General features: G+C 46.0%; 1 protein-coding gene across 10 annotated transcripts in view; it reads left to right on the top strand.

The window, feature by feature from the left end:
- The window catches only part of LOC141094200 (uncharacterized), a 144327-nt gene extending 119242 nt beyond the window's left edge, over positions 1–25085 (top strand). For 4 of the 10 annotated variants that reach the window (XM_073579978.1, XM_073579974.1, XM_073579975.1 and 1 more), the window contains exons 2-7: positions 3032–3178; positions 3304–3483; positions 3567–3690; positions 3774–3871; positions 4070–4160; positions 23873–24771. In XM_073579978.1, the coding sequence (XP_073436079.1) occupies positions 3032–3178; positions 3304–3483; positions 3567–3690; positions 3774–3871; positions 4070–4160; positions 23873–24651 (1419 nt within the window). In that variant the 3' untranslated portion in view covers positions 24652–24771. The other 6 variants (XM_073579972.1, XM_073579973.1, XM_073579970.1 and 3 more) reach the window with 6 other exon arrangements.
- The last annotated feature ends 790 nt before the right edge of the window (positions 25086–25875 follow it).

Raw genomic sequence — 25875 nt, 5'->3', positions numbered from 1 at the left:
TCTGCGGGTGGAGGTCGGTGCTGGAGGATCCATTATTCTCTATGTGGAGTGCGGCTCTGCGGGTGGAGGTCGGTGCTGGAGGCTCCATTATTCTCTATGTGGAGTGCGGCTCTGCGGGTGGAGGTCGGTGCTGGAGGATCCATTATTCTCTATGTGGAGTGCGGCTCTGCGGGTGGAGGTCAGTGCTGGAGGCTCCATTATTCTCTATGTGGAGTGCGGCTCTGCGGGTGGAGGTCGGTGCTGGAGGCTCCATTATTCTCTATGTGGAGTGCGGCTCTGCGGGTGGAGGTCAGTGCTGGAGGCTCCATTATTCTCTGTGGAGGTCGGTGCTGGAGGCTCCATTATTCTCTATGTGGAGTGCGGCTCTGCGGGTGGAGGTCGGTGCTGGAGGCTCCATTATTCTCTATGTGGAGTGCGGCTCTGCGGGTGGAGGTCGGTGCTGGAGGCTCCATTATTCTCTGTGGAGGTCGGTGCTGGAGGCTCCATTATTCTCTATGTGGAGTGCGGCTCTGCGGGTGGAGGTCGGTGCCGGAGGCTCCATTATTCTCTATGTGGAGTGCGGCTCTGCGGGTGGAGGTCGGTACTGGAGGCTCCATTCTCTACGTGGAGTGCGGCTCTGTGGGTGGAGGTCGGTGCTGGGGGCTCCATTATTCTCTGTGGAGTGCGGCTCTGCGGGTGGAGGTCGGTGCCGGAGGCTCCATTATTCTCTATGTGGAGTGTGGCTCTGCGGGTGGAGGTCAGTGCTGGAGGCTCCATTATTCTCTGTGGAGTGCGGCTCTGCGGGTGGAGGTCGGTGCTGGAGGCTCCATTCTCTATGTGGAGTGTGGCTCTGCGGGTGGAGGTCGGTGCCAGAGGCTCCATTATTCTCTATGTGGAGTGCGGCTCTGCGGGTGGAGGTCAGTGCTGGAGGCTCCATTATTCTCTATGTGGAGTGCGGCTCTGCGGGTGGAGGTCAGTGCTGGAGGCTCCATTATTCTCTGTGGAGTGCGGCTCTGCGGGTGGAGATCGGTGCTGGAGGCTCCATTCTCTATGTGGAGTGTGGCTCTGCGGGTGGAGGTCGGTGCCAGAGGCTCCATTATTCTCTATGTGGAGTGCGGCTCTGCGGGTGGAGGTCGGTGCTGGAGGCTCCATTCTCTATGTGGAGTGCGGCTCTGCGGGTGGAGGTCGGTGCCGGAGGCTCCATTATTCTCTATGTGGAGTGCGGCTCTGCGGGTGGAGGTCGGTGCTGGAGGCTCCATTATTCTCTGTGGAGGTCGGTGCTGGAGGCTCCATTATTCTCTATGTGGAGTGCGGCTCTGCGGGTGGAGGTCGGTGCCGGAGGCTCCATTATTCTCTATGTGGAGTGCGGCTCTGCGGGTGGAGGTCGGTACTGGAGGCTCCATTCTCTACGTGGAGTGCGGCTCTGTGGGTGGAGGTCAGTGCTGGGGGCTCCATTATTCTCTGTGGAGTGCGGCTCTGCGGGTGGAGGTCGGTGCCGGAGGCTCCATTATTCTCTATGTGGAGTGTGGCTCTGCGGGTGGAGGTTGGTGCCGGAGGCTCCATTATTCTCTATGTGGAGTGCGGGTGGAGGTCGGTGCCGGAGGCTCCATTATTCTCTATGTGGAGTGCGGCTCTGCGGGTGGAGGTTGGTGCTGGAGGCTCCATTATTCTCTATGTGGAGTGCGGCTCTGCGGGTGGAGGTCGGTGCCGGAGGCTCCATTATTCTCTATGTGGAGTGCGGGTGGAGGTCGGTGCCGGAGGCTCCATTATTCTCTATGTGGAGTGCGGCTCTGCGGGTGGAGGTTGGTGCTGGAGGCTCCATTATTCTCTATGTGGAGTGCGGGTGGAGGTCGTTGCCGGAGGCTCCATTATTCTCTATGTGGAGTGCGGCTCTGCGGGTGGAGGTCGGTGCTGGAGGCTCCATTATTCTCTATGTGGAGTGCGGCTCTGCGGGTGGAGGTCGGTGCTAGAGGCTATTCTCTATGTGCAGTGCGGCTCTGTGGGTGGAGGTCGGTGCCGGAGGCTCCATTATTCTCTATGTGGAGTGCGGCTCTGCAGGTGGAGGTCGGTGCTGAAGGCTCCATTATTCTCTATGTGGAGTGTGGCTCTGCGGGTGGAGGTCGGTGCTGGAGGCTCCATTATTCTCTATGTGGAGTGCGGCTCTGCGGGTGGAGGTCGGTGCGGGAGGCTCCATTATTCTCTATGTGGAGTGCGGCTCTGCGGGTGGAGGTCGGTGCTGGAGGCTATTCTCTATGTGGAGTGCGGCTCTGTGGGTGGAGGTCGGTGCCGGAGGCTCCATTATTCTCTATGTGGAGTGCGGCTCTGCGGGTGGAGGTCGGTGCTGGAGGCTCCATTATTCTCTATGTGGAGTGCGGCTCTGCGGGTGGAGGTCGGTGCCGGAGGCTCCATTATTCTCTATGTGGAGTGCGGCTCTGTGGGTGGAGGTCGGTGCCGGAGGCTCCATTATTCTCTATGTGGAGTGCGGCTCTGCGGGTGGAGGTCGGTGCCGGAGGCTCCATTATTCTCTATGTGGAGTGCGGCTCTGCGGGTGGAGGTCGGTGCCGGAGGCTCCATTATTCTCTATGTGGAGTGTGGCTCTGCGGGTGTAGGTCGGTGCCGGAGGCTCCATTATTCTCTGTGGAGTGCGGCTCTGCGGGTGGAGGTCGGTGCTGGAGGCTCCATTATTCTCTGTGGAGTGCGGCTCTGCTGGTGGAGGTCGGTGCTGGAGGCTCCATTATTCTCTATGTGGAGTGCGGCTCTGCTGGTGGAGGTTGGTGCCGGAGGCTCCATTATTCTCTATGTGGAGTGCGGCTCTGCGGGTGGAGGTCGGTGCTGGAGGCTCCATTATTCTCTATGTGGAGTGCGGCTCTGCTGGTGGAGGTCGGTGCTGGAGGCTCCATTATTCTCTATGTGGAGGGCGGCTCTGCGGGTGGATGTCGATGCTGGAGATTCCCCATTACTGGTGCATTAATACTAGAAATATATTGCACAGGGGATATCGCAGCCAATTCCCAGAAGAATCCTGGAAACATCGTCTCATCTTCTGATTCAGGTCTCTGCAATATCGGATCCTCTCAGAGAAGATCTACAAAAGAGAATTTTCCTTATGTACCCATCAAGTATGGATATGGACAGAGACAAGATGGCGGAGCGAATATTACACCTCACCCTAGAGATCCTCTTCCGGCTTACTGGAGAGGTGAGATTCTGATGAGGTCACATTACATCATTCTTATCTATGGGAATAACAGATGGACAGAACTGGAGAGGTGAGGACTCTGGAAATGTCTGTATTGAGATTTATTAATGTGTCTCCATAACCAGGATTACACAGTAGTGAAGAAGACCTCTAGTGAGCGCTGTCAGGACCCTGTGTCTGAGGGATGGGGAAGACCCCTGAGCCCAATCACGGGGCCTCCACCTCACCCCCTGATATATGAGGACATCAATCACCAGAAGATCCTAGAACTCGCCTATAAGATGATTGAGCTGCTGACTGGAGAGGTGACACTGCTGGGAATGCTGGGACATTATGCAGTAACACTATGAAGGGATCGGGGGGATGACGGTATCATTGTATGTGTCAGGTTCCTATAAGGTGTCAGGATGTCTCCATCTATTTCTCCATGGAGGAGTGGGAGTATTTAGAAGGACACAAAGATCTGTACAAGGACGTCATGATGGAGGTTCCCCAGCCCCTCACATCACCAGGTAATAGACAGGACTAAATACACACGGCCTATAATTATCTGTATGTAAAGAATGAATTCAGTCCCTGTATGTGTTTCCTCCAGATCTATCCAGTAAGAGGACAACACCAGAGAGATGTCCCCGTCCTCTTCTTCCACAGGACTGTAACCAAGAAGATCCCAATGTTCCTCAGGATCATCAGGTAGATGGAGAGAAGGTGTCATGAGATCTCCCCTATGATGTGTAGACGGCTGTGAAGGTCTTGTGCTCAGTCTTGTTTTATCCACCAGTATTATATGTTTTATACTTGTGTAATGAGAGCGGTGGAGATGGCAGGATTAGAGCTGATCATAGATGGGACTTCTCCATCTGTCTGTGACTTTTACAATATTTGTTTCAGGGTGAAGATCTGACCCATATTACTACTACAGAGACATATGTGAGGGGTGATGAGCGGTGTAAAGAGGAGATTCCTACATATGACTACCCAGGTGAGTAGTAACCATTAAATGTAGAGAAGTCACAGATTCTTTTGTAATTACTGTACACACGTGGTCAAAATTGTTGGTACCCCTCATTTAATGAAGGAATAAACCACAATGGTCACAGAAATAACTTGAATTTGACTAAAGTAATGATAAATAAAAAATCTATGAAGGTGAACAAATGAAAGTCAGACTGTTAGGCTTCATGTTTTTGCATCTGCTCTGCAGGAAACCAGAGCCTCACATTCTGCGGTCTCCTGCTGTCTATCTACCGCAGAGCAGATTGCTTTGCAGCAAATCACTCCAGAGACTAAGTCCCTCTGTTCTCCTACTGGGCATGCTCATGAGACTATCTCCCACTGGAGATCGGGAGTCATGTGCCCAGGTCCTGCTCCAGGTCTCATTGGTCCATCTTGGAGATCTGGAAGCTTCCGGAAGGTCCTGGCTATAAAAGGCGCTTATAGTTTCTAGTTGCTACTGTGTGAATGGTGATGGATGTATGATTCTGGTGACTGACTCATTAAGATCCCCTCCCTGTGATATTACGAAAGTGTACAGGGACTTAGCTTAGAGCCAGCGCGCGGCAAGCCACAAGCCACTACTACATCATCCACAGTGCTAGCGTCTGACATTGCGCCTGCTTCCTTGCTTTGTCGACTAGCGGCAGTGTCCTACGCCGCGCTGTAGTTGTAGCCCTCCTTGGCATCGGCAGTAGCGACGCTGCACGCACGGTAGGTCTAGACGGACGCAGTCCCTCTGCTTTGGGTCCCGTTCCTGTGACTAGATACCGTGTGTGCAGTTACCTGAGACCTGTGACACTAACAGGCTCAGCCTTTTGTGTTTACCTCTGCTGACATCTCTGTGAGCAAACAGATTGCTTAGCGCACCTGGGTGACTTGCAACCCGTGTGCGCATTTCCACCATATTGCTCGTCTGACACTACTTAGCATCAGTGATATCACCTTCTGCACGGTGGACCCCGAGCGGCGAACGCACTTTATTATTTTATTTAGTGCGTTCTGCCGTTCCTAACACAGACATTGCTTTTTTAAATAAAACTCATGAAATAGGCCTGGACAGAAATGCTGGTATCCCTGAAAATGTGACATGTTAACTTAAGGTGTGTCCACTAATTATCATCACAAGTGTCTACAATCTTGGAATCAGTGAGTGGCCTGTATAGAGGCTAAAAATACTCACTGTGCTGTTTGGTGACATGGTGTGTATCACACTCAACATGGACCAGAGGAAGAGAATGAAAGAGTTGTCTCAGGAGATTAGAAAGAACATTATAGACAAACATGGTAAAGGTAAAAGTTATAAGACCATCTCCATGCAGCTTGATGTTCCTGTGAATACAGGTGCACATATTATTCAGAAATTTAAGATCCATGGGACTGTAGCTAACCTCCCTGGATGTGGCTGCAGGAGGAAAATTGATGACAAATCAAAGTGATGCATAATGCGAATGATAACAAAAGAGCCCAGAAAAACTTCTAAAGGGATTAAAGGTGAACTTGACGCTCAAGGAACATCAGTGTGAGATTGCACTATCCGTCGTTGTATGATCCAAAGTGGACTTCATGGAGGAGGACACCATTGTTGAAAAAAAGAATCACAAAACACCAGACTGGAATTTGCCAAACTACATGTTGACAAGCCACAAAGCTTCTGGGAGAATGTCCTATGGACAGATGAGACAAAAATGGAACTTTTGGGCAAGGCAAATCAGCTCTATGTTCACAGATGGAAAAATGAAACATATCAAGAAAAGAACACTGTCCCTACTGTGAAACATGGAGGAGGCTCTGTTATGTTCTGGGGCTGTTTTGCTGCATCTGGCACAGGGTGTCTAGAATCTGTGCAGGGTACAATGAAATCTCAAGACTATCAAGGGATTCTAGAGAGAAATGTGCTGCCCAGTGTCAGAAAGCTTGGTCTCAGTCGCTGATCACGGGTCTTGCAACAGGATATTGACCCAAAACACACAGCTAAAACACATTGGACTATTCTGAAGTGGCCTTCTATGAGTCCTGACCTAGATCCTATGGAGCATCTTTGGAAAGAGCTGAAACATGCCATCTGGAAAAGGCAACCTTCAAACATGAGACAACTGGAGCAGTTTGCTTTTGAGGCGTGGGCCAAAATACCTGTCGAGAGGAGCAGAAGTCTCATGCATCGATACAGGTATCGTTTGATTGCAGTGATTGCCTCAAAAGGTTGTACAGCAAAATACTAAGGGAACCACCATTTCTATCCAGACCTGCTTCATGAGTTTTATTTTATTAATAAACCATGGACTATATTGCGAAGGCTGGTTAGAAAAGTGACAGTGCAGGAGCATGCCAGTACAAGACCATTACAGAGTAGTCATGGTGAGACGTGACATGGCAGCATATGAAGTTCTTCTATGTACAAAGGTGTTTCTCTATACCATCTGTACACAACTGATTATTGATACCCACTTGGGAAGAATAAACACGTATCTTGATGCAGAAATGAGCAAACTTTTTTGAAATGACCATACTGCTAAGAATAAAGATAAATTTTCTCCCCTCTGCATTTGGCTGCGTGCGGGCACCAGGCAGCATAATACTGCTAACTGTTAACTTGCAGACTGACTGCATATCTGCAGGTTAACAACATTATTTCTGGTGACAGGTTCCCTTTAAAGGAAATCTGTCACCTCAATTTGGCTCTGTATGTAAATGAAGTCCCGGAAGTAGTTTGCTGCCATTTCTGTGTTCCGGGACATAGTTTACTGGCGCACACGCACTAATGCTTTTCGGCTTTGCCCGCAGTTGGGCAAAGCATACTGAGCACGCACGATTGGAGATTGCAATGCGCACGCGCGTAATATGGACGACAACTACGGGAATTACCTGAAATATTGCGTACAGCGGCCAAGGAAGGGTGGAGGGAAGGAGCCGAAACACCGCCCATTGGATCGGACCAAACTCATTTACATATAGTGCCAATTTGAGGTGACAGATTCCTTTTAACTCCCTTGCAACATGCACCGTACTAGTATGGCAAATGTCATGTCTCCGCTTTGATGTGTGCTCCGACGTTGAGCCCACATCTTTTCTGGCACATGTCAGCTGTTTTGAACAGCTGACATGTGCCCTGAACAGCCATGGGTGGAATCGCGATCCACCCGCAACTATTAACCCATTACATGCCACTGTCAATCTCTGCGACATTTAACCCATGCTTCCCACCATTGTTGACCGCCGGCCATAGTTGTCACTGCCGGCTTGCTGTGATCGCCGCCTGGTGGTCAACACTCATAGCAAGTGAGGTATTCCGCTACATACAGACGATCTGATCATCACCTGTATGTGGCAGAGCCTATCGGGTTATGGCAGTCTCTAGTCTCGTTTCTAGTCTCCCATGGAGAGTATTAAAACATGCCAAAAGTAAAAAAAAAAAAAATTAAATATTTAAAAAATAGAAAAGTTTAAATCACCCCCCTTTTGCTTTATTCAAAATAAAACAATAAAAAAATCAAACGTACATATATTTGGCGTTCAGAATCGCCCGATCGATCAATTAAAAAAAAAAAAAAAAAAGGATTAACCTGATCGCTAAACGGTGTAGTGAGAGAAAAAAAGTCAAAATGCCAGAATTATGTTTTTTTTTGGTTGCCATGACATTGCATTAAAATGCAATAACGGGCGATCAAAAGATTGTATCAGCACCAAAATGGTATCATTAAAAATATCAGCTCGGCACGCAATAAACAAGCCCTCACCCAACCCGAGATCACGAAGAATAGAGATGCTTTTTTTTTATTTTTAACAAACTTTCGAATTTTTTTGTTACTTAAATAAAAAAGAACCTAGACATGTTTGGTGTCTATGAACTCATAATGACCTGGAGAATCATAATGACAGCTCAGTTTTAGCATTTGGTGAACATAGTATAGAAAAAAAATCCCCCAAAAATTTGTGGAATTTCACTTTATCTTTGCAATTTCACCAGACTTGGAATTTTTCCCATTTTTGAGTAAACGATACGGTAAAACCAATGATGTTGTTCAAAAGTACAACTTGTCCTGCAAAAAAAACAAGCCCTAACATGGTCAAAGTAAAAGAGTTATGCCTCTGGGAAGAAGGGGAATGAAAATCCGAAACGCAAAAACAAAAAAGGTCAAGGACTTGAAGGGGTTAACATAGCACAAAAATGTACCAATAAAAATGCTCACAATTTGGGCGTAGAACCGGTTCAATAGCTAGTCCTGGTATATGCTCCCCTACCCTGGTATATGCCTCTTCAGCCTGCTTTATGCTCCTCCAGCCTGGTATATGCTCCCCCATCCTATTATATGCTCACCCCATCCTGCATGCACTACTGTACTGTAGTTTTATTCATACAAACAAACAAAAAATAAATCTTTCCCTCGCTTCCCTGCTACGCGTTGTCTGCAAAAAATATTTTTTTAAAATGGAGCCGGAGTCAGCGCATGCTCATACCGTGCTATCTGGCGCCATTTTGTTTAATACACTGTGTGCGAATTTGTCTTCATTAAAATAGCGCAGGAGATAGGACCACGTGCAGGCCCTGACTCCGGCCCAACACTCGCAGTAAGTCCTCACATATTCGTTCAGCGTCTACGCATACCGCAATCTCCAGCGCCACACTCCTCCATCCTCATCCTTCTCCCTGTCACTTCTCTTAAAGTTGGACGCATCCTTCTGACTCTGACCACACTGCGCAGGCGCAGTCTATACTGGCTTCAGACAGAAGGATACATTCAACACTACATTCTAGATACACTCATGGCCGAAATCAAAATTTGGCAAAGTGCCAACAATTTTGCCTGGCCCAGAGATATGTGTCTGTGTTTCATACGTGTGGCAACCATGTGCTGCATCAGTATCACACTTACCGGTGCCTGAGAATCAGCGGTACTGTTTGCACTGATCCCCGGTGCTGGGTGTTGAAGACGGCTCACATAATTTTCCTCTGCTCTGTCTGTGATCAGCGGGAGCAGGGGACAATGTTGAGAGTTGTATTCAGAGCCCGCTGTGTAAAATTAAGAATAAATAAATCACATTATAGTCACATTAAGGGCTCATACTCATCTGCGAGGAAAATGGACGAGTGCAATCCGATAAAAAATCAGACCGCACTCCGTGTTATTCTATGAGCATTCTGCAACTGTCCTTGTATCTCGGAGGAGACTCACCAATGCAAATCAATGGGTGCGAGGAAAAAAAAATCACACTGCAATCGGACCATGCGAGTGCTGTCCGAATTTTACATACCCATGTCCTTTGAAAAGCCGGCAATTCATCTGCCGCCTACTGTAAAATCACAGCTTGACCCAACAGAATAGAATAGATGGATATAAAGATGTCAGTCACATATTGAATTGGTACAGTGTGTGTGCAGCTTACTCTACATGTATTTTATTAGTTACTAAATTATTTTCTGAAATAACTGGCATAGGGTCCATCGACAATTTATTAGCCAGCAGGGGGAAAGCTGACAGCTGTGGGCAGATGTTTATGGCCTGGGAAGAAGGTAATACACATGGAGCTTCCCAGGATATTAATGTCAGTTCACAGCTGTATACTTGGCCTTTCCTGGTTATTAAAATGGGAGTCCCCTCAAAAAAAATGACGTAAAGTCTCCCTATAATTAATAACCAGCAAAGGCTTGGCAGACAGGTTTGGGCTCATATTAATAGCATACAAAGGGACCATGGACATTGGCTCCATTCCAGACTAAAAACCTCAGCTCTTAGCTTCCTCAGAAATGGAGCATATATAAGATGCATCAATTCTGGCACTTAGCCTCGCTCTTCCCACTTGCCCTGGGGCGGTGGCAAATGGGGTGATGGGGGGGATTGATGTCACCTTTTGTATTGTCAGGTGACATCAAGCCCAGAGATTAGTAATGGAGAGGCGTCAATAAGACACCCCTATTACTAACTCCATAGTCAATTTGAATTAGAAAAAAACACACACCAAGAATAAAGTCTTTCATTGAAATAAACTGTGTTCCAAATTATTATGCAAAAAGAGTTTAGGAGTGATAAGGTTAGAATTTTTTTGTTTGTCATTTAAACTCCTTGATGGTGATGTGTGTCAGGGCTCTTTATATCACTGAAAGCAATTGCAGATACCTGTGCAAATTAGTTTGGCAGGTGTGTCCAAATAAAGGCAAGACTACTTAAGGAGGCTGTTCCACATTATTAAGCAGCCTACATTTTTTGCCAAAATGGGAAAGAAAAAGGATGTGTCGGCTGCTGAAAAGCAACAAATTGTGGAGTATTTAGGTCAAGGCATGACTACAATCAACATTGCCCAGACACTTCATCGTGATCATCGCACAATCAAGAAGTATGTAGCTGATTCGCAGCACACACGTGTGGGTGCTGATAAGGAAAAATTGAGGACTCTTTCCAACAGGCAATTACGTCAGGTTAAAAGAGCAGCTGCAAAAATGCCTTGTCATAGCAGCAGACAAGTTTTTGAAGCTGCTGGTGCCTCCAATGTCCCCCGAACAACAAGATGCAGGGTCCTTCAGAGGTTTGCAGCTGTGCGTAAGCCATCCTGTCGACCACCTCTATCCACTGCACACAAGCAGAAACGGCTCCAGTGGGCCAAACGATACAAGAAGACTGACTTCCAAACTGTTTTGTTCACCGATGAGGGCCGTGCAACGCTCGATCTGGATGGAGTGGAGGATGGCTGGTTGATGGACACCCCATGAAAACACGGCTAAGGCACCAACAAGGAGGAGGTGGAGTAATGTTTTGGGCTGGAATCATGGGGAGAGAGATTGTCGGCCCTGTGAGAGTCATGTGGGAATAGTGGATGAGGGCAGGTATATCTCGCCCAGATTCCTTTCCTATGTGGCCTAGTCTGGTCAGTATCGCACCTGCTTGCTAATGAATAATGGGAGGTGGATATAAAAGGATGCCAGGTGGTTGTGTGAGTGTCTCAGCCTGGGAACACAGCCTGTCTGTGTGAGAGACACACGTGAGTGAAAGCAGTGCCCACTGCAAATGTGGTTTGGCTGGACGGGAGAAGCCCGCCAGTTGGTAGTTAGGTTGTCCATTGTTTAGTTAGTGCCGGACAGGCAAGGATTTGTTTTATGTTTTATTTCCTTTTGCATTGCTTTCACCGTTAATAAACCTGACCCAGGGTCAGTTACACCCGTATCCCAGCTCTGCGCCTGAGTTTTATGCTGAACGCACGTGACCTTTGACCCCAGCAAAGGCGATCCCGGAGTGTTTTATCACATTGTGGTGGAGAACGCGGGCATCACGTTGCAAGCATGAGCATGGAGGACGTGGTGAAAGCGCTGGTACAGTCCACCGCCGTCCAGCAAGAAGCTAATCGGGTGATGATGGCCCAGCTGAAGGAGTTGGTGGACATGACAGCTACCGATCGTTCGCTTCTCCAGCAGGTGGTGCAGCGCCTGGCAAGCTTACCTGAGGTTAACCTGGAAGCAGAGTCGAGAGTGATTCACGTGAGTCGGTACTGGCAGAAGATGACGACCAAAGATGACGTCGAGGCATACCTCACGTTTGAACGGACGGCGGTGCGAGAAAAATGGCCGAAGGCACGATGGGCCGGCCTGATTGCCTCGTTTCTTTCCGGTGAGGCCCAAAAGGCGTATTATGACTTAGAGCCTGAAGCCGCGCAGGACTTTGACAAACTGAAAGCCGAGATCTTGGCCCGGCTGGGAGTGACGACCGCTGTCCGTGCACAGAGAGTGCATCAATGGACTTATCAGCCGGATAAACCACCGCGGTCACAGATGTTCAACCTGATCCACGTGACGAAGAAGTGGCTACAACCCGAGGTGTTGACAGCGCCAGAGATACTCCAGAGAGTCGTCATGGACAAGTACCTGAGAGCTCTACCTCCAGCCCTGAGGAAGTGGGTAAGCCATGGAAATCCTACGACGGCAGATCAACTTGTGGATCTGGTTGAACGTTACTCCGTGGCGGAAGGACTCCGAGACGACGCTACCCCACCTCGTTCTTCATCATCTCCACGTGGAACCGGTAAGACTGTTCCAGGGAGTAGGGGAGATGGAAAAATCCCTAAGACAGTGGGGGAGGAAAACGGGACTGCCCGCACTACGAGGCCGAGAGTAACGAACTATGGTCTAAGCAAGGGGCCCGTTAGGTGTTTCCGCTGCCAAGAGATGGGACATATTGCTGCGAACTGTCCGGTCACTACTGAACCCATGCAGTGCGACGTCACAGACTCTAAAAACCGCATGTCTATGGTTGCACGGGTAGTGAGTGTGAATGCCGGTCAAAAGGATGTGGAAAAACACTTGTGTGATTTAACTGTTGATGGCAAAAATGTGGTGGCATTGTTAGACTCGGGAAGTGTCATGACTCTGGTGAAGGCCAGTCTGGGGTCAGCCCCGACTGGACCATCAGACAAATTTTCTGTAACGTGTGTGCATGGAGACACCTGTTCGTACCTCACCACGGTCATATGCATTACTACTTCCTATGGGTCTGTGCAACATAAAGTGGGACTCGTCCCGGCGTTATTGCATGATGTTATCCTGGGCTGGGATTTTCCCCACTTCTGGCAATTGTGGGAGAATCAGTTGATGCCCTCGGGTAAAAGTGTACATGATTCTTCTCCCAGGGTGCGTGTGGGTCCCGAACCCCTAGAAGAGGTCTCCCCGGAAGACTCGGGGGAAGAGTCTGCGGGAAATGACCTGCAGTTCACGTTTTCAGTCATGGCGGGTGATACGGAGGAGACCGGGGAAGAGGAGGAGGCCGACAGCCGTCCACCTCCCCGTTTGCCGGATTTAGAAGTTCAGAAAGATGACTTCCAAAGCGAGCAAATAAAGGATCCTACCCTTTCTCAGGCTAGGACGAATGTAAAAGTGATAAATGGGGTACCCATAGAACCTGGCTAAGGCTGGCATATCCTTACATGGTTCTGGAGAATGATTTACTCTATCAGATAGAGAAAAAGGGGGAAGATACGGTGCAACTATTAGTCGTGCCAAAACCCTACCGGCGGCAGGTGCTGGACCTGGCCCACGGACATGTGATGGGGGGTCACCTGGGAGTCCAGAAAACCAACCAAAGGATATTACACTGTTTTGTTTGGCCAGGCATGCATCACGATATTCGTGTATATTGTGAGTCTTGTCCTGACTGCCAAGCCTCTGCACTTAAGCCCCGGTTCTGTAGCCCTTTGGTACCCCTACCTATTATTGAAGTCCCGTTTGAGAGGATTGGGATGGATTTAGTTGGGCCCCTTCCACGGTCGGCACGAGGACACCAACATATCCTGGTCATCTTGGATTATGCCACTCGTTACCCGGAGGCCATCCCTTTGCGTAACACGGCCACCAAGACGATTGCCAAGGAACTGGTGCATGTGTTTAGTCGGGTCGGTATACCAAAACAGATACTCACCGACCAGGGGACCTCCTTTATGTCCAGGGTAATGAAGGAGCTCTGCCGGTTGTTACAAATCGAACCGTTATGCACATCCGTGTATCACCCTCAAACAGACGGGTTGGTCGAACGGTTCAATAAAACTCTGAAGCAGATGCTGAGAAAGGTGATAGACAAGGATGGGAAGAACTGAGACTATTTACTTCCGTATTTGCTTTTTGCCATCAGGGAAGTACCCCAGTCTTCCATGGGATTCTCGCCTTTCGAGTTATTGTACGCCCGACGTCCTCGCGGACTGTTAGACGTTGCAAAAGAAACCTGGGAGGGTCAGGTCACTCCGTTTAAAACAGTGATAGATCACGTTACACAAATGCAGGACCGTATTGCGGCTGTTATGCCTATCGTCAAAGAACATGATACAGGCTCAAGGAGCCCAAAAAAGAATCTGATAGGGGCGCCAAGATCTGTACGTTTGCACCCGGAGATAGGGTGTTGATCCTGGTCCCCACGGTGGACAGTAAGTTCCTGGCAAAGTGGCAGGGCCCCTTTGAGATTAAGGAAAGAGTTGGTGAAGTAAACTACAAAGTATACCAGGCAGGTAAACGGAAACCTGAACAGATTTATCATGTAAATCTGATAAAACCCTGGAAAGATTGGTCTGCCTTGTCAGCGGAGCTGGCCCATCCCGTCTGCTCGCATACCGTACCGGAGGAACGGGTGGCAGAGACTCTCTCGGAGCGGCAAAAGACTGAGGTCAGGCAGTTTCTACTTGACAACCAAAACTTTTTCTCAGAAAAACCTGGGCAGACTACGCTAATGAAACATGACATCGTAACGGAACCTGGTGTCACAGTTCACGTAAAGCCCTACAGAATCCCGGAAGCGCGCCGTGAAGCCATTTCCCGAGAAGTGAAGGCAATGTTAGAGTTAGGCGTCATTGAGGAATCGCACAGTGCTTGGTCCAGCCCGATTGTGCTAATTCCTAAACCGGACGGCACCATCCGGTTCTGCAATGACTTCAGGAAACTGAATGCGGTCTCAAAATTTGATGCCTACCCTATGCCCCAGGTCGACGAGTTAATAGATCGGTTAGGAAAAGCCCGGTATATTACGATTCTTGACCTAACAAAGGGGTATTGGCAGATCCCTCTGGCGGAGGCTGCCAGAGAAAAGACTGCATTTGCTACCCCAGAAGGTCTATTTCAGTATGTGTATATGCCGTTTGGACTGCACGGAGCACCAGCGACCTTCCAGAGACTGATGGATCGAGTCCTGAGGCCACATAGGCAGTATGCTTCGGCCTATTTGGATGACACTGTCATTTACAGCTTGGACTGGGAAACTCATCTCCAGAAAGTACAAGCTGTGATTGACGACCTGTGGGAGGCAGGTCTAACCGCGAACCCCAAGAAATGTCACATCGGGCTAGAAGAAGCCCGGTATTTGGGGTATGTAATTGGGAGGGGTGTTGTTAAACCCCAGGTTGATAAGATTCAGGCGGTTCAGGACTGGCCACAACCTGTCAACAAGAAGCAGGTGCAAGCCTTCCTGGGGATCGCCGGCTATTATCGCCGGTTCATACCCAATTTTGCAGCCATCGCTACTCCCCTGACGGATCTTACAAAAGGGAAAGGCTCCGTCATGATTAAATGGAGTTTAGCGGCTGAAGAAGCCTTCCATAGCCTAAAACGGGCACTTTGCTCTCAGCCCGTACTGGTGACTCCGGACTTCCGCAGCGAGTTTGTGGTACAAACGGATGCCTCTGATACCGGTATCGGGGCAGTACTCTCACAAGTGAGGGACGGAGTGGAACACCCAGTCCTCTATCTCAGCAGGAAGCTGAATAAACACGAGCAAAGGTATGCAGTCGTAGAAAAAGAGTGCCTCGCCATTAAGTGGGCTCTAGAGGCCCTTAAATATTACCTGGTGGGCCGAAAGTTCAGGCTGATCACGGACCATGCCCCTCTCAAGTGGATGCACTTGAACAAGGAATGGAATAGCCGGGTGACCCGGTGGTTCCTTGCCCTGCAGGCCTACACTTTTACGGTGGAGCACCGCCCAGGGGTACAGATGGGGAATGCAGATGCCCTGTCCCGAGTGCACTGTTTGGCGGGTGTCATTGCTCGACCAGAGTGGTCTGAGCAGAGGGGGGGGGGATGTGAGAATCATGTGGGAATAGTGGATGAGGGCAGGTATATCTCGCCCAGATTCCTTTCCTATGTGGCCTAGTCTGGTCAGTATCGCACCTGCTTGCTAATGATTAATGGGAGGTGGATATAAAAGGATGCCAGGTGGTTGTGTGAGTGTCTCAGCCTGGGAACACAGAGAGCCTGTCTGTGTGAGAGACACACGTGAGTGAAAGCAGTGCCCACTGCAAATGTGGTTTGGCTGGACGGGAGAAGCCCGCCAGTTGGTAGTTAGGTTGTCCATTGTTTAGTTAGTGCCGGACAGGCAAGGATTTGTTTTATGTTTTATTTCCTTTTGCATTGCTTTCACCGTTAATAAACCTGACCCAGGGTCAGTTACACCCGTATCCCAGCTCTGCGCCTGAGTTTTATGCTGAACGCACGTGACCTTTGACCCCAGCAAAGGCAATCCCGGAGTGTTTTTATCACAGCCCCTTTAGGATCCCTGAAGGGGTAAAGATGAACTCCATAATCTATGTGGAGTTTCTAAAACAGCACTTCCTGCCATGGTTCAAGAGGAAGAACCGTGCTTTCTGCAGCAAGATCATTTTCATGCATGATAATGCACCGTCTCATGCTGCAAATAACACATCTGCATCTCTGGCTGCTATGGGCATAAAAGAGGACAAACTTATGGTGTGGCCACCATTTCCCCCTGACCTCAACCCCATTGAGAACCTCTGGAGCATCATCAAAAGGAGTGTCTATGATGTCGGGAGGCAGGTCACATCTAAGCAACAGCTCTGGGAGGGTATTCTGTCCACATGCAAAACAATTGAAGCACAAACCATCCAAAAACTGACAAATTCAATGGGCGAGAGAGTTCAGAAGCTTCTTTCGAACAAGCGGTCCTATGTGCAAATGTAACATCACCTAGAATAAAGTTTTGACTTGAAAACTGTTTGATTTCATTTTGTAATAAGCTGATAATGCTTATAATTTCACAATTGACTATTTTTTTTGTTCCAAATAAAAATAAAAAGGTTAAACTCTGCTGTGCATAATAATTTGGAACATGCATTTTGAGTGTTTCTTATTTTTAAAAATATACTGTTTTCATAGGCAGTTTGTTCAAAAACATTGCAATTATACTAGAATATTAGATGACTGGAAAATAACAATGACTGCAATTCATATAGGTAATTTAGAGAAAATTTGAGGAAATATTTTTTGCATAATAATTTGGAACACAGTGTAATGACATCTACTCCTTTAATGAATCTAAAATAAGCCATACTCACATCATCGCCCAGTCCACTGAAGGCAATGTCTCCTGTAACATAATTAAAATAATAACAATAGTCCTCACCTGTCTGCCGAGAAAATAATACATTTGTCCCATGACTGGTCTAGCTCTGCTACATGGCAGGCTGCCATCCAGCAGAGGCACTGAGCTGTGTATGCCTGCTCAGCTCAGTGTCTCGCGGTGAACTCTCTTCACCTCACTGATGTCACCACGAGTGTGAGGAAGTTCCCATGCTCACAATGATGGCAGAAAGGTCCTGTGAGTTCACAACCAATGAATTCAGTTCAATTCACGTCAGCGCTATAGCTGTAGGAAGAGTTCTAACGGTGCTCACAGTGACATTAGTGAGTTGAACTGAGTTCATTGGCTCTGAATTCCCCGGACCTTTCTGTTGGCACAGTGAGCCTGAGAACTTTCTCACGCTTGCTGTGACATCAGTGAGGTGAAAGGAGTTCAGTGTGAGACATTGAGCTTACGAAGCACGTGCAGCTCAGTATCTCTGCTGGATGGCATGCTGTACAGTCGCATCATGCAACATTGCAGTTTGGATGTAGCAGAGTCAGATGCGACGTGGGACAAATGGATTATTATCTTCTTGGCGGACAGGTGAGGAATATGGTTATTTTAATTTTGTTACAGGGTACATTGGCTTCAGTGGAGTGGGTGATGACGTGAGTATGGTTTAATTTAGGTTTGTTAAAGGAGTCTGTTTCATTCTTTCAATTAAAGGACTTTATTCTTTGTGTTTTTACAAATACAAAGGTTTTTTTTATGTACAATTTGACTATGGGGTTAGTAATGGGGACATCTTAGAGTATGTTTCCACATGGGGTATTGGCAGCGCTTTGGACGCAGCTTCGCCCAAAGCGCTGCCCCAGTTTATATGTGTGGTGATTCTGCATATGTTCATTGAACAAGTACGGAATCATCGCACCCTATACATAGGATGGTGCTATTTATCTTGAGGAGACTGTGCGTCTCCACAAGATAAAGATATGCTGTGGTCTAAAAAGACGCGCCACATGTGGGTATACGCAGGTTTGCACGCATAGTGGATATGGGATTTCATAAAATCCCCTTCACCATGCTGAAACGTCTGGCCGCTGCGGATTGGATGCTATGGCTGTGCGCAGCGTCCAATCCGCAGCGTTTCTTGACTGTAGAAACATACCCTTATAGACACCTCTCCTTTACTAACCTCTGGGCTTGATGTCACCTGACAATACAAAGGTGCCATCATTCCCCCAACCATCAACCCATTTGCCACACTGTAATTCTACTGTACGTGGCAGATGAATTGCTGGCTTTTCATCAATATATATGTGTGTGCATTGAAGTATATTTCCTTGGAAAAATGTGTAAACAACATGGAGAATTAGTCTATGTCAAAGTTCATGATAAAATCATATTGCAATATAGCAATTACATGGCATTCGGATGTCAATCTGATGCTAGGTGTGAAAAATCGGGTTGTACTCGCATGAAAATTGCATGGTATGTTCATGACACTAGTCCTACTTTTCTGAACCGAAATCAGAATTTTTTTTCAAAGTAATGGGTACAAGCCCTTAACACCTAATCCCCTGAAGCTATTGTCACCTGTACACAAACAAAAATAAAACAACAATATCTCTCACCTGTCCAAAGTTGAAGGAATCAAGTAATCAACGCTGTAATCCATCTGTGTGACATTTGCTCATAATAATAATAATAATAAACTTTATATAGCGCCAAAATATTTTGCAGCACTTTACAATTCAACAGTTCATATACAACATTCATAACAAAGTTAATGGTAATTCAATAATTAATGCAATGATGTTCACAACACTGTCTGTGAGAGCTTACAATGTGATGGGAGTGACACAAAGTACAAGGGCTTATTTACATTGATGGAAGAGCCATCTTGAGGAATTGGGGGTGGATAAAGGTTGGATGAGCTAGTCACCAGCCAATATTTGCAGTGCTTTTGGGTGCAATGGAGTTTGATGGAGAGTTATGAGACAATCGCTCCTGCTGAAGAGCAGGGCAACATGACTCCCTGCAGCGAGAGCAGGCCTATGAACTGTGATGACCTTAGTGAGATCAACACAGTTCACCTTGAGAAATCAGCGTGCAATAAGTCATTCTACCCAGCTTTTCAATGTTTGGTCGCCTCAGGTCATCGCTTATGCTGATAAGCAAATGTCACACAGATGGATTACAGCGTGGAACATTTTGGATTCTTTCAGCTTTGGACACATGAGGGATATTGTTGTTTTTTCATTTTTGTGTTTTTTTTACAGGGGACAATGGCTTCACTGGATTAGGTGTTAAGGTAAGTATAATGTAACATAGTTTTGAAGGCTGAAGGAAGACCTTATGTCCATCTAGTTCAGCCTATTTTTAGTGCAGCTGTTATGCATTGTTGATCCTGGGGAAGGCAAAAAACCCACAGAGTAGAAGCCAATTTTCTCCATAGGGAAAAAAATTCCTTCCCCTATGCTGGGTCAACCATCTACCTATAATATTATGTTATTTGTAACCTTCTATACTGTTACAAGAAAAGCATCCATTCCTTTCTTAAATTCATTCAGTGAGTTGGCCATCACCACTTCCTCAGGAAGACAATTCCAGAGCCTCACTGCACTTACCGTGAAGAACCCTCTTCTATGCTGGTGCAGAAATTGTCTTTCCTCCAAGCGAAGAGAACGCCCCCTTGTTCTTGTCACAGTCCTTGGTACAAACAGTTCATTGGATAGATCTCTGTATTGCCCTCTGATATACTTGTACATATATATTAGGTCTCCCCTAAGTCTTCTCTTTTCTAGAGTAAATAGACCTAATTTTGATAACCTTTCTGGGTATTGTAGTGAACCAACTCCATTTATCATTTTAGTAGCCCGCCTTTGAAGCCTTTCAAGTTCAGTAATGTCTTTCTTGAGTACCAGCGTCCAAAATTGCACACAATACTCCAAGTGTGGTCTGACGAGTGATTTGTACAGAGGGAGAATTATGTTTTCATCTCGTGTCCCCAGACCTCTTCTAATGCATCCCATGACCCTATTTGCTTTGGTGGCAGCTGCCTGACACTGGGCACTCCAATTTAGCTTCTTATTGACTAAGATGCCTAAGTCTTTTTCCATGTCTGTTTTCCCCAGCAGCTTCCCATTTAGTAAGTAATTGTAGCATCTGTTTCTCCTTCCCATGTGCATAACCTTACACTTATCTGTGTTAAACCTCATTTGCAATTTTTCAGCCCAATTCTCCAATTTACTCAAATCTGTCTGTAGTTGCAAACTGTCCTCCTTTGTGTTAACTACCTTACATAGTTTTGTATAATCTGCAAATACTGATATTATACTGTGTAAGCCATCCACTAGATCATTAATAAATATATTAAATAGTAGGGGGCCCAATGCAGACCCCTGTGGTCCCCCACTAGTAACCCTGGCCCAATCTGAGTGTGCACCATTAATAACCACTCTTTGTTTTCTAGCAATAAGCCAGCTACCTACCCATCTACACACAATTTCCCCTAGCCCAAGCTTTCTCATCTTACTTACCAATCTTTTATGTGGGACAGTGTCAAATGCTTTAGAGAAGTCGAGATAAATGACATCCAATGATTCTCCTTGGTCCATTTGAGAGCTTACATCCTCATAGAAGCTGATCAGGTTAGTTTGACAGGAGCGATCCTTCATAAATCCATGTTGATATGGAGTTAAACATTTAATAACATTGAGATATTCCAGAATGGTATCCCTTAGAAACCCTTCAAAAATGTTACCCACAACAGATGTTAAGCTTACCGGCCTATAGTTTCCAGGTTCCCTTTTACACCCCTTTTTGAATATTGGTACAACATTTGCTTGCCGCCAATCAAAAGGAACACAGTCTTTAAATATAAGGAATAGAGGCCTGTCTATCACATTACTTAACTCCCTTAATCCCCGAGGGTGAATGCCATCAGGGCCTGGTGATTTGTCAATTTTAATCTTACTAAGGCGGTTCTGCACTTCTTCCTGGGTTAGGCAGGTAATACTTAATAGGGAGTTTACATTATCACTCTGCATTTCCCCTGGCAAATCCTTTTCCTGTGTGAACACTGTTGAGAAAAAAGGATTTAAAACATTTGCTTTTCCCACATCGCTCTCTATGATTTCACCCTCATTGTTCTTTAAAGGGCCGACACCATCAATTTTAATCATTTTACTGTTTATATAATTAAAGAATAGTTTGGGGTTTGTTTCACTTTCCTTAGCAATGAGTCTCTCAGTTTCCACTTTTGCTAAATGTATTTGTTTTTTACACATTTTATTTTTTTCTCTGTAACTTTTTAATGCTTCTTCATTGCCTTCTTGTTTTAGCTTCTTCATTGCCTTGTTCTTGTTATTGCCCTTTTTACATCCTTATTTAGCCACATTGGTGTTCTCCTGTTCCCAGCCCTTTTATTTCTGTACGGTATGGCTAGCTCGCAGTGGGTGTGTAAAACTGATTTAAATATTTCCCATTTATTTTCTGTGCTCCTATTTTTGAGGACATTGTCCCAATCAATTTGGCGAAGGTCCTCTCTAAGCTGATCAAACTTTGCTTTCCTGAAATTCAGCGTTTTGGTAACCCCCTTCCAGGGCACCTTACTGAAGGACAAGTGGAAGTGTATTATCTTGTGGTCACTGTTCCCTAGGTGCCCATCGACTCGTACTTCTGTTTTTCTATCTGGCCTGTTGCTTAACATTAAGTCCAGAAGGGCTGTCCCTCTAGTTGGGCCCTGCACAAGTGGTGACAGATAATTATCCTTGGTCACTGACAGAAATTGGTTTCCTTTCTGAGATACGCAGGTTTCAGTTTCCCAGTCTATGTCGGGGTAGTTGAAGTCCCCCATAATAATCACCTCATTGGGATTTGCTGCTTTGTCTATTTGTTTCAATAATACATTTTCAGTGGTTTCTGTTATATTTGGTGGTTTATAACAAACCCCTATGAGGATTTTATTACTTTTCTCTCCTTGTGTCTCCACACATAGAGACTCCACCTCTTCATTTCCCTCTTGTATATCTTCTCAGTGTGGGCTTTAAAGTGGACTTTTTATATAGACAGACTCCACCCCCTTTCCTTTTTTTACGATCCCTCCTAAACAAATCATATCCTTGCAAGTTAGCCGCCCGTGTGTGTGGTTTTTTTTTTTTTTTTTTTTTTTACTTTTTTTAAAAATTTTATACTTGGACAGCGTGGGCCAAATACAATTCTCAATATTGTCCCCTGCTTGCGCTGATCACAGGCAGAGCAGGGTACAGTGATGTGAGCTGTTTCAAACACCTGGGATCAGCGCAAACTTGAATGGGTCTGCGTGTTTGTGTCTCCGGTATGTATGAAAACTGTCACCACACATGTTGGACACTGACGTGTGAAGGAGGCCTTAAGGGGGTACTCTCATTTCCAAGATCCTATCCCAAAATATAGTAGGTGTAATAATAGCAAATACCTCCAGTTAGGAATGTGGTATAGTTTTTCTGATTCTCTGTCACTTACCCCATGACTAGGGCATTGCAGTAGCTTAGGTATCCATGACTATGACTACTAGCAACTAACAGTCACTGTATGAGTGGTAGAATGTTATGAGCTCATTTTCTGCTCTACCAGCTGAGAGTTCCCCTTCCGTTCTCCCTCTGGTGGTGACAGGAGGTAGAGAGGTTGGCTTAAGTGGTAGTGATCTGCCACCTGGTGAGGAAGATGATGATTGGATCTCTGGAGGATCAGAATAGATATGACAGCCGACGCCCTATCCTAGTGCTGGTGGTTCAGTCTGCTTCTCAGGTCTAGGACTCGGCTCTGTTCCAGTCTTCCCAAGACAAGTTTGTTTTTTGCTAATGTTCACACTTGCTCTTGTTGGTCATTTCAGTTTTCTGTGTGGTCAGCCATCCCGGCTGGGCTGTGCTGAATTTCCACACTTATTTGCCAAATTGTCTTTTTTTTTGTCCCTTATTGGATTGGCCTCTTTTTGCTCTGTCTCAGAATATTTCAGAGTGCTGATATAGTGGGAGATATCTAGTGACTTCAGGGTTTATTTTGCTATCAGTTGTGTTGGACATTTTTGTAGGGTTTTTTAGCAGATTGCAGACAGTATCTTTCCTTTCCTGTCCTTTCTAGTTAGTTTGGCCCCATCGTTTGCTCAGCCTATTTGCCTGCCTTTGTTTGTATTTTCATCTTGTTGAACCGTCAATACATGTGGGGGGCTGTCTCTCCTTTGGGGTCTGCTCTGGGGCAGTTAGTTTTCCTCTTTTCCTGCTTTAGGCTTATTTAGTTCTCCGGTTGTGACGAGGCGTCTAGGACCACCGTAGGAACGCTCCACGACTGCTGCTAGTTGCGTGTTAGGATCAGGGGTCTGCATAGTTACCAACCTCTTTGGTTTTCTGAGACTTAGCTTGTTTGTTTTTTATTTCCTAGTCTACACGTTCTTAACAGTAGCAACCATGGATGCTTAAGCTAATGCAATGCTCTGCAAATGGAGTGAGCAACATAGCGAGTCAGAGGAACTATACTACATATTTCCTAATATTATTATTACACCTACTACATATTGGGATAGTTGATCAGAAATGGTTAATACCCATTTAAGACTTTGTTTTTATGGTCTTTATTTTTATGTTTTGCTATAGATTGTAATGTAATAAAGCGTATTTTTTAATCCTCCCTTTATTGCTTCAAACTTTTCTGCGTTTGTATATTATGTTTGTTGATTGTACTTTTAGAGGTTCAGTACTATGGGATTTGTGAACAGGTGGCTCACCACTGTCTGAGGTCATAGATTCACTATACTTTACGTTGTATAGAATTATGTATATAGAAATTATATAAAATATAAGGCATTGATAATGAAAAATAATAAAATCAGTTTTATTCTTGGCAGGTGACTGTGGTGTCAAACCAGATACCTATGAAAAGCATGCCATTATTCCAGCTATACCTCCAGCCCTTCAGAGCAAAAATCAGTCATCGGAGCCTTTTCAATCAGTCACCTATTTGGATTCATCACAGACTGTTAAGCAAAATGAAAGCCGCAAAAGTGATGCTGAACATCAAATAATTCCCACATTTAAGAAACCATTTACCTGTTCAGAATGTGGGAAATATTTTAAAAATAAATCTCAATTGCTTAGACATGAGAGAATTCACACAGGAGAAAAGCCATTTTCATGTTCAGAATGTGGCAAATGTTTCAACCAGAAATCAAGTCTTTTCAATCATCAGAGAATTCACTCAGGGGAGAAGCCATTTTCATGTTCAGAATGTGGGAAATGTTTTAACAGTAAGTCAAATTTGATTACACATTACAGAAGTCACACAGGGGAGAAGCCTTTTTCTTGTTCAGAATGTGGGAAATGTTTTACCAAGAAAATCTATCTTTTTAAACATCAAATAATTCACATAGGTGAGAAGCCATTATCATGTTCAGAATGTGGGAAGTGTTTTAAACGTAAATCTAACTTGCTTTCACATGAGAGAATTCACACAGGAGAAAAGACATTTTCATGTTCAGAATGTGGGAGATTTTTTATCCACAGATCAGATCTTCTTAAACATCAGAGAAGTCACACAGGGGAGAAGCCGTATTCATGTCCAGAATGTGGGAAATGTTATAGTTCAAGATCAAAGTTTGTTGCACATCAGAGAACTCATACAGGGTAGAAACCATTTTTTATGTTCAGAATGTGGGAAATGTTATTCCTGGGAATCATATCTTCTTCATCATCGAAAAACTCATGTAGCGTGTGAAGGAAATAAATAATTAAGAATTGAAATGAATAAGACAGTAAAGTTACATTTAGTTGACAAAAGGGTGAAATTGGATATACCAGTATTGTAAGCACAAAGTGGCTTTTGCTGGAGATCGGTGTCAATCCTGGCACCTTAGCTCTTGAATTCTCAGCTTAGAGAGGGGATAGCAAATGGTTTGTACACGAAGGAATACCATATATACTCGAGTATAAGCCAACCCGAGCATAAGCGGAGGTCCCTAATTTTGCCACAAAAAAACTGGGAAAACTTATTGGGAAATGCAGCAGCTACTGGTAAATTTCAAAAATAAATAACCAATAAAAGTAAAATTAATTAAGACATCAGTAGGTTAAATGGTTTTGAATATCCATATTGAATCATGAGCCCCATATAATGCTCCATAGAGTTCATGATGGGCCCCATAAGATGCTCTATACAAACATATACCCCATTTAATGCTGCACAAAGGTTAATAATGGCCCCATAAGATGCTCCATATTAAAATATACCCCATATAATGCTGCATAAATGGTTAATGATGGCTCCATAAGATGCTCCATAGAATAATATGCCCCATATGCTGCTCTATAAAGGTTGATGGCCCCATATGATGCTCCATAGAATAAAATGCCCTATGCTGCTCCATAAAGGTTGATGGCCCCATAAGATGCTCCATAGAATGATATGCCCCATATGCTGCGGCTGTGATAAAAAAAATTAAATACTCACCTCTCGTCTCTGGGGGCCATTTGCAAGTGTTGCCGCTGGCTCAGGCCCCCGACACTTGAGATATTCACCTGTCCCCATTCCACCGCCGTGCGCTGCTCCGTCTTCCGGGTCTCTACAGTGACTGTTCGGGCACAGGGCGCGCACTATACACGTCATCGCGCCCTCTGATCTGAATGTCACAGCCAGATGAGGAAGACAGCGTGGCGGTAGAACAGGGACAGGTGAATATTGCATGACTCCCCCCGTCCTCCCTGTCATACTCGCCCCCTCCTGGAGTGGTCTCTGAACTTCCCTGCTTCTCTGATGGTCTCCGGCAGCTTGTTCCTGTGTTCAGTGGTAACATGGTACCGCTCATTAAAGTAATGAAAATGCCCTCCACGCCTATGGGAGTGGAGTCGCATTCAT

Source organism: Dendrobates tinctorius, unplaced genomic scaffold (assembly GCF_039654945.1).
Source record: "Dendrobates tinctorius isolate UK_male_01 unplaced genomic scaffold, ASM3965494v1 ptg000063l, whole genome shotgun sequence".
Lineage (NCBI taxonomy): Eukaryota > Metazoa > Chordata > Amphibia > Anura > Dendrobatidae > Dendrobates > Dendrobates tinctorius.
The sequence above is the reverse complement of the archived record's forward strand: the minus strand, read 5'-3'. Positions and strand labels throughout refer to the sequence as shown.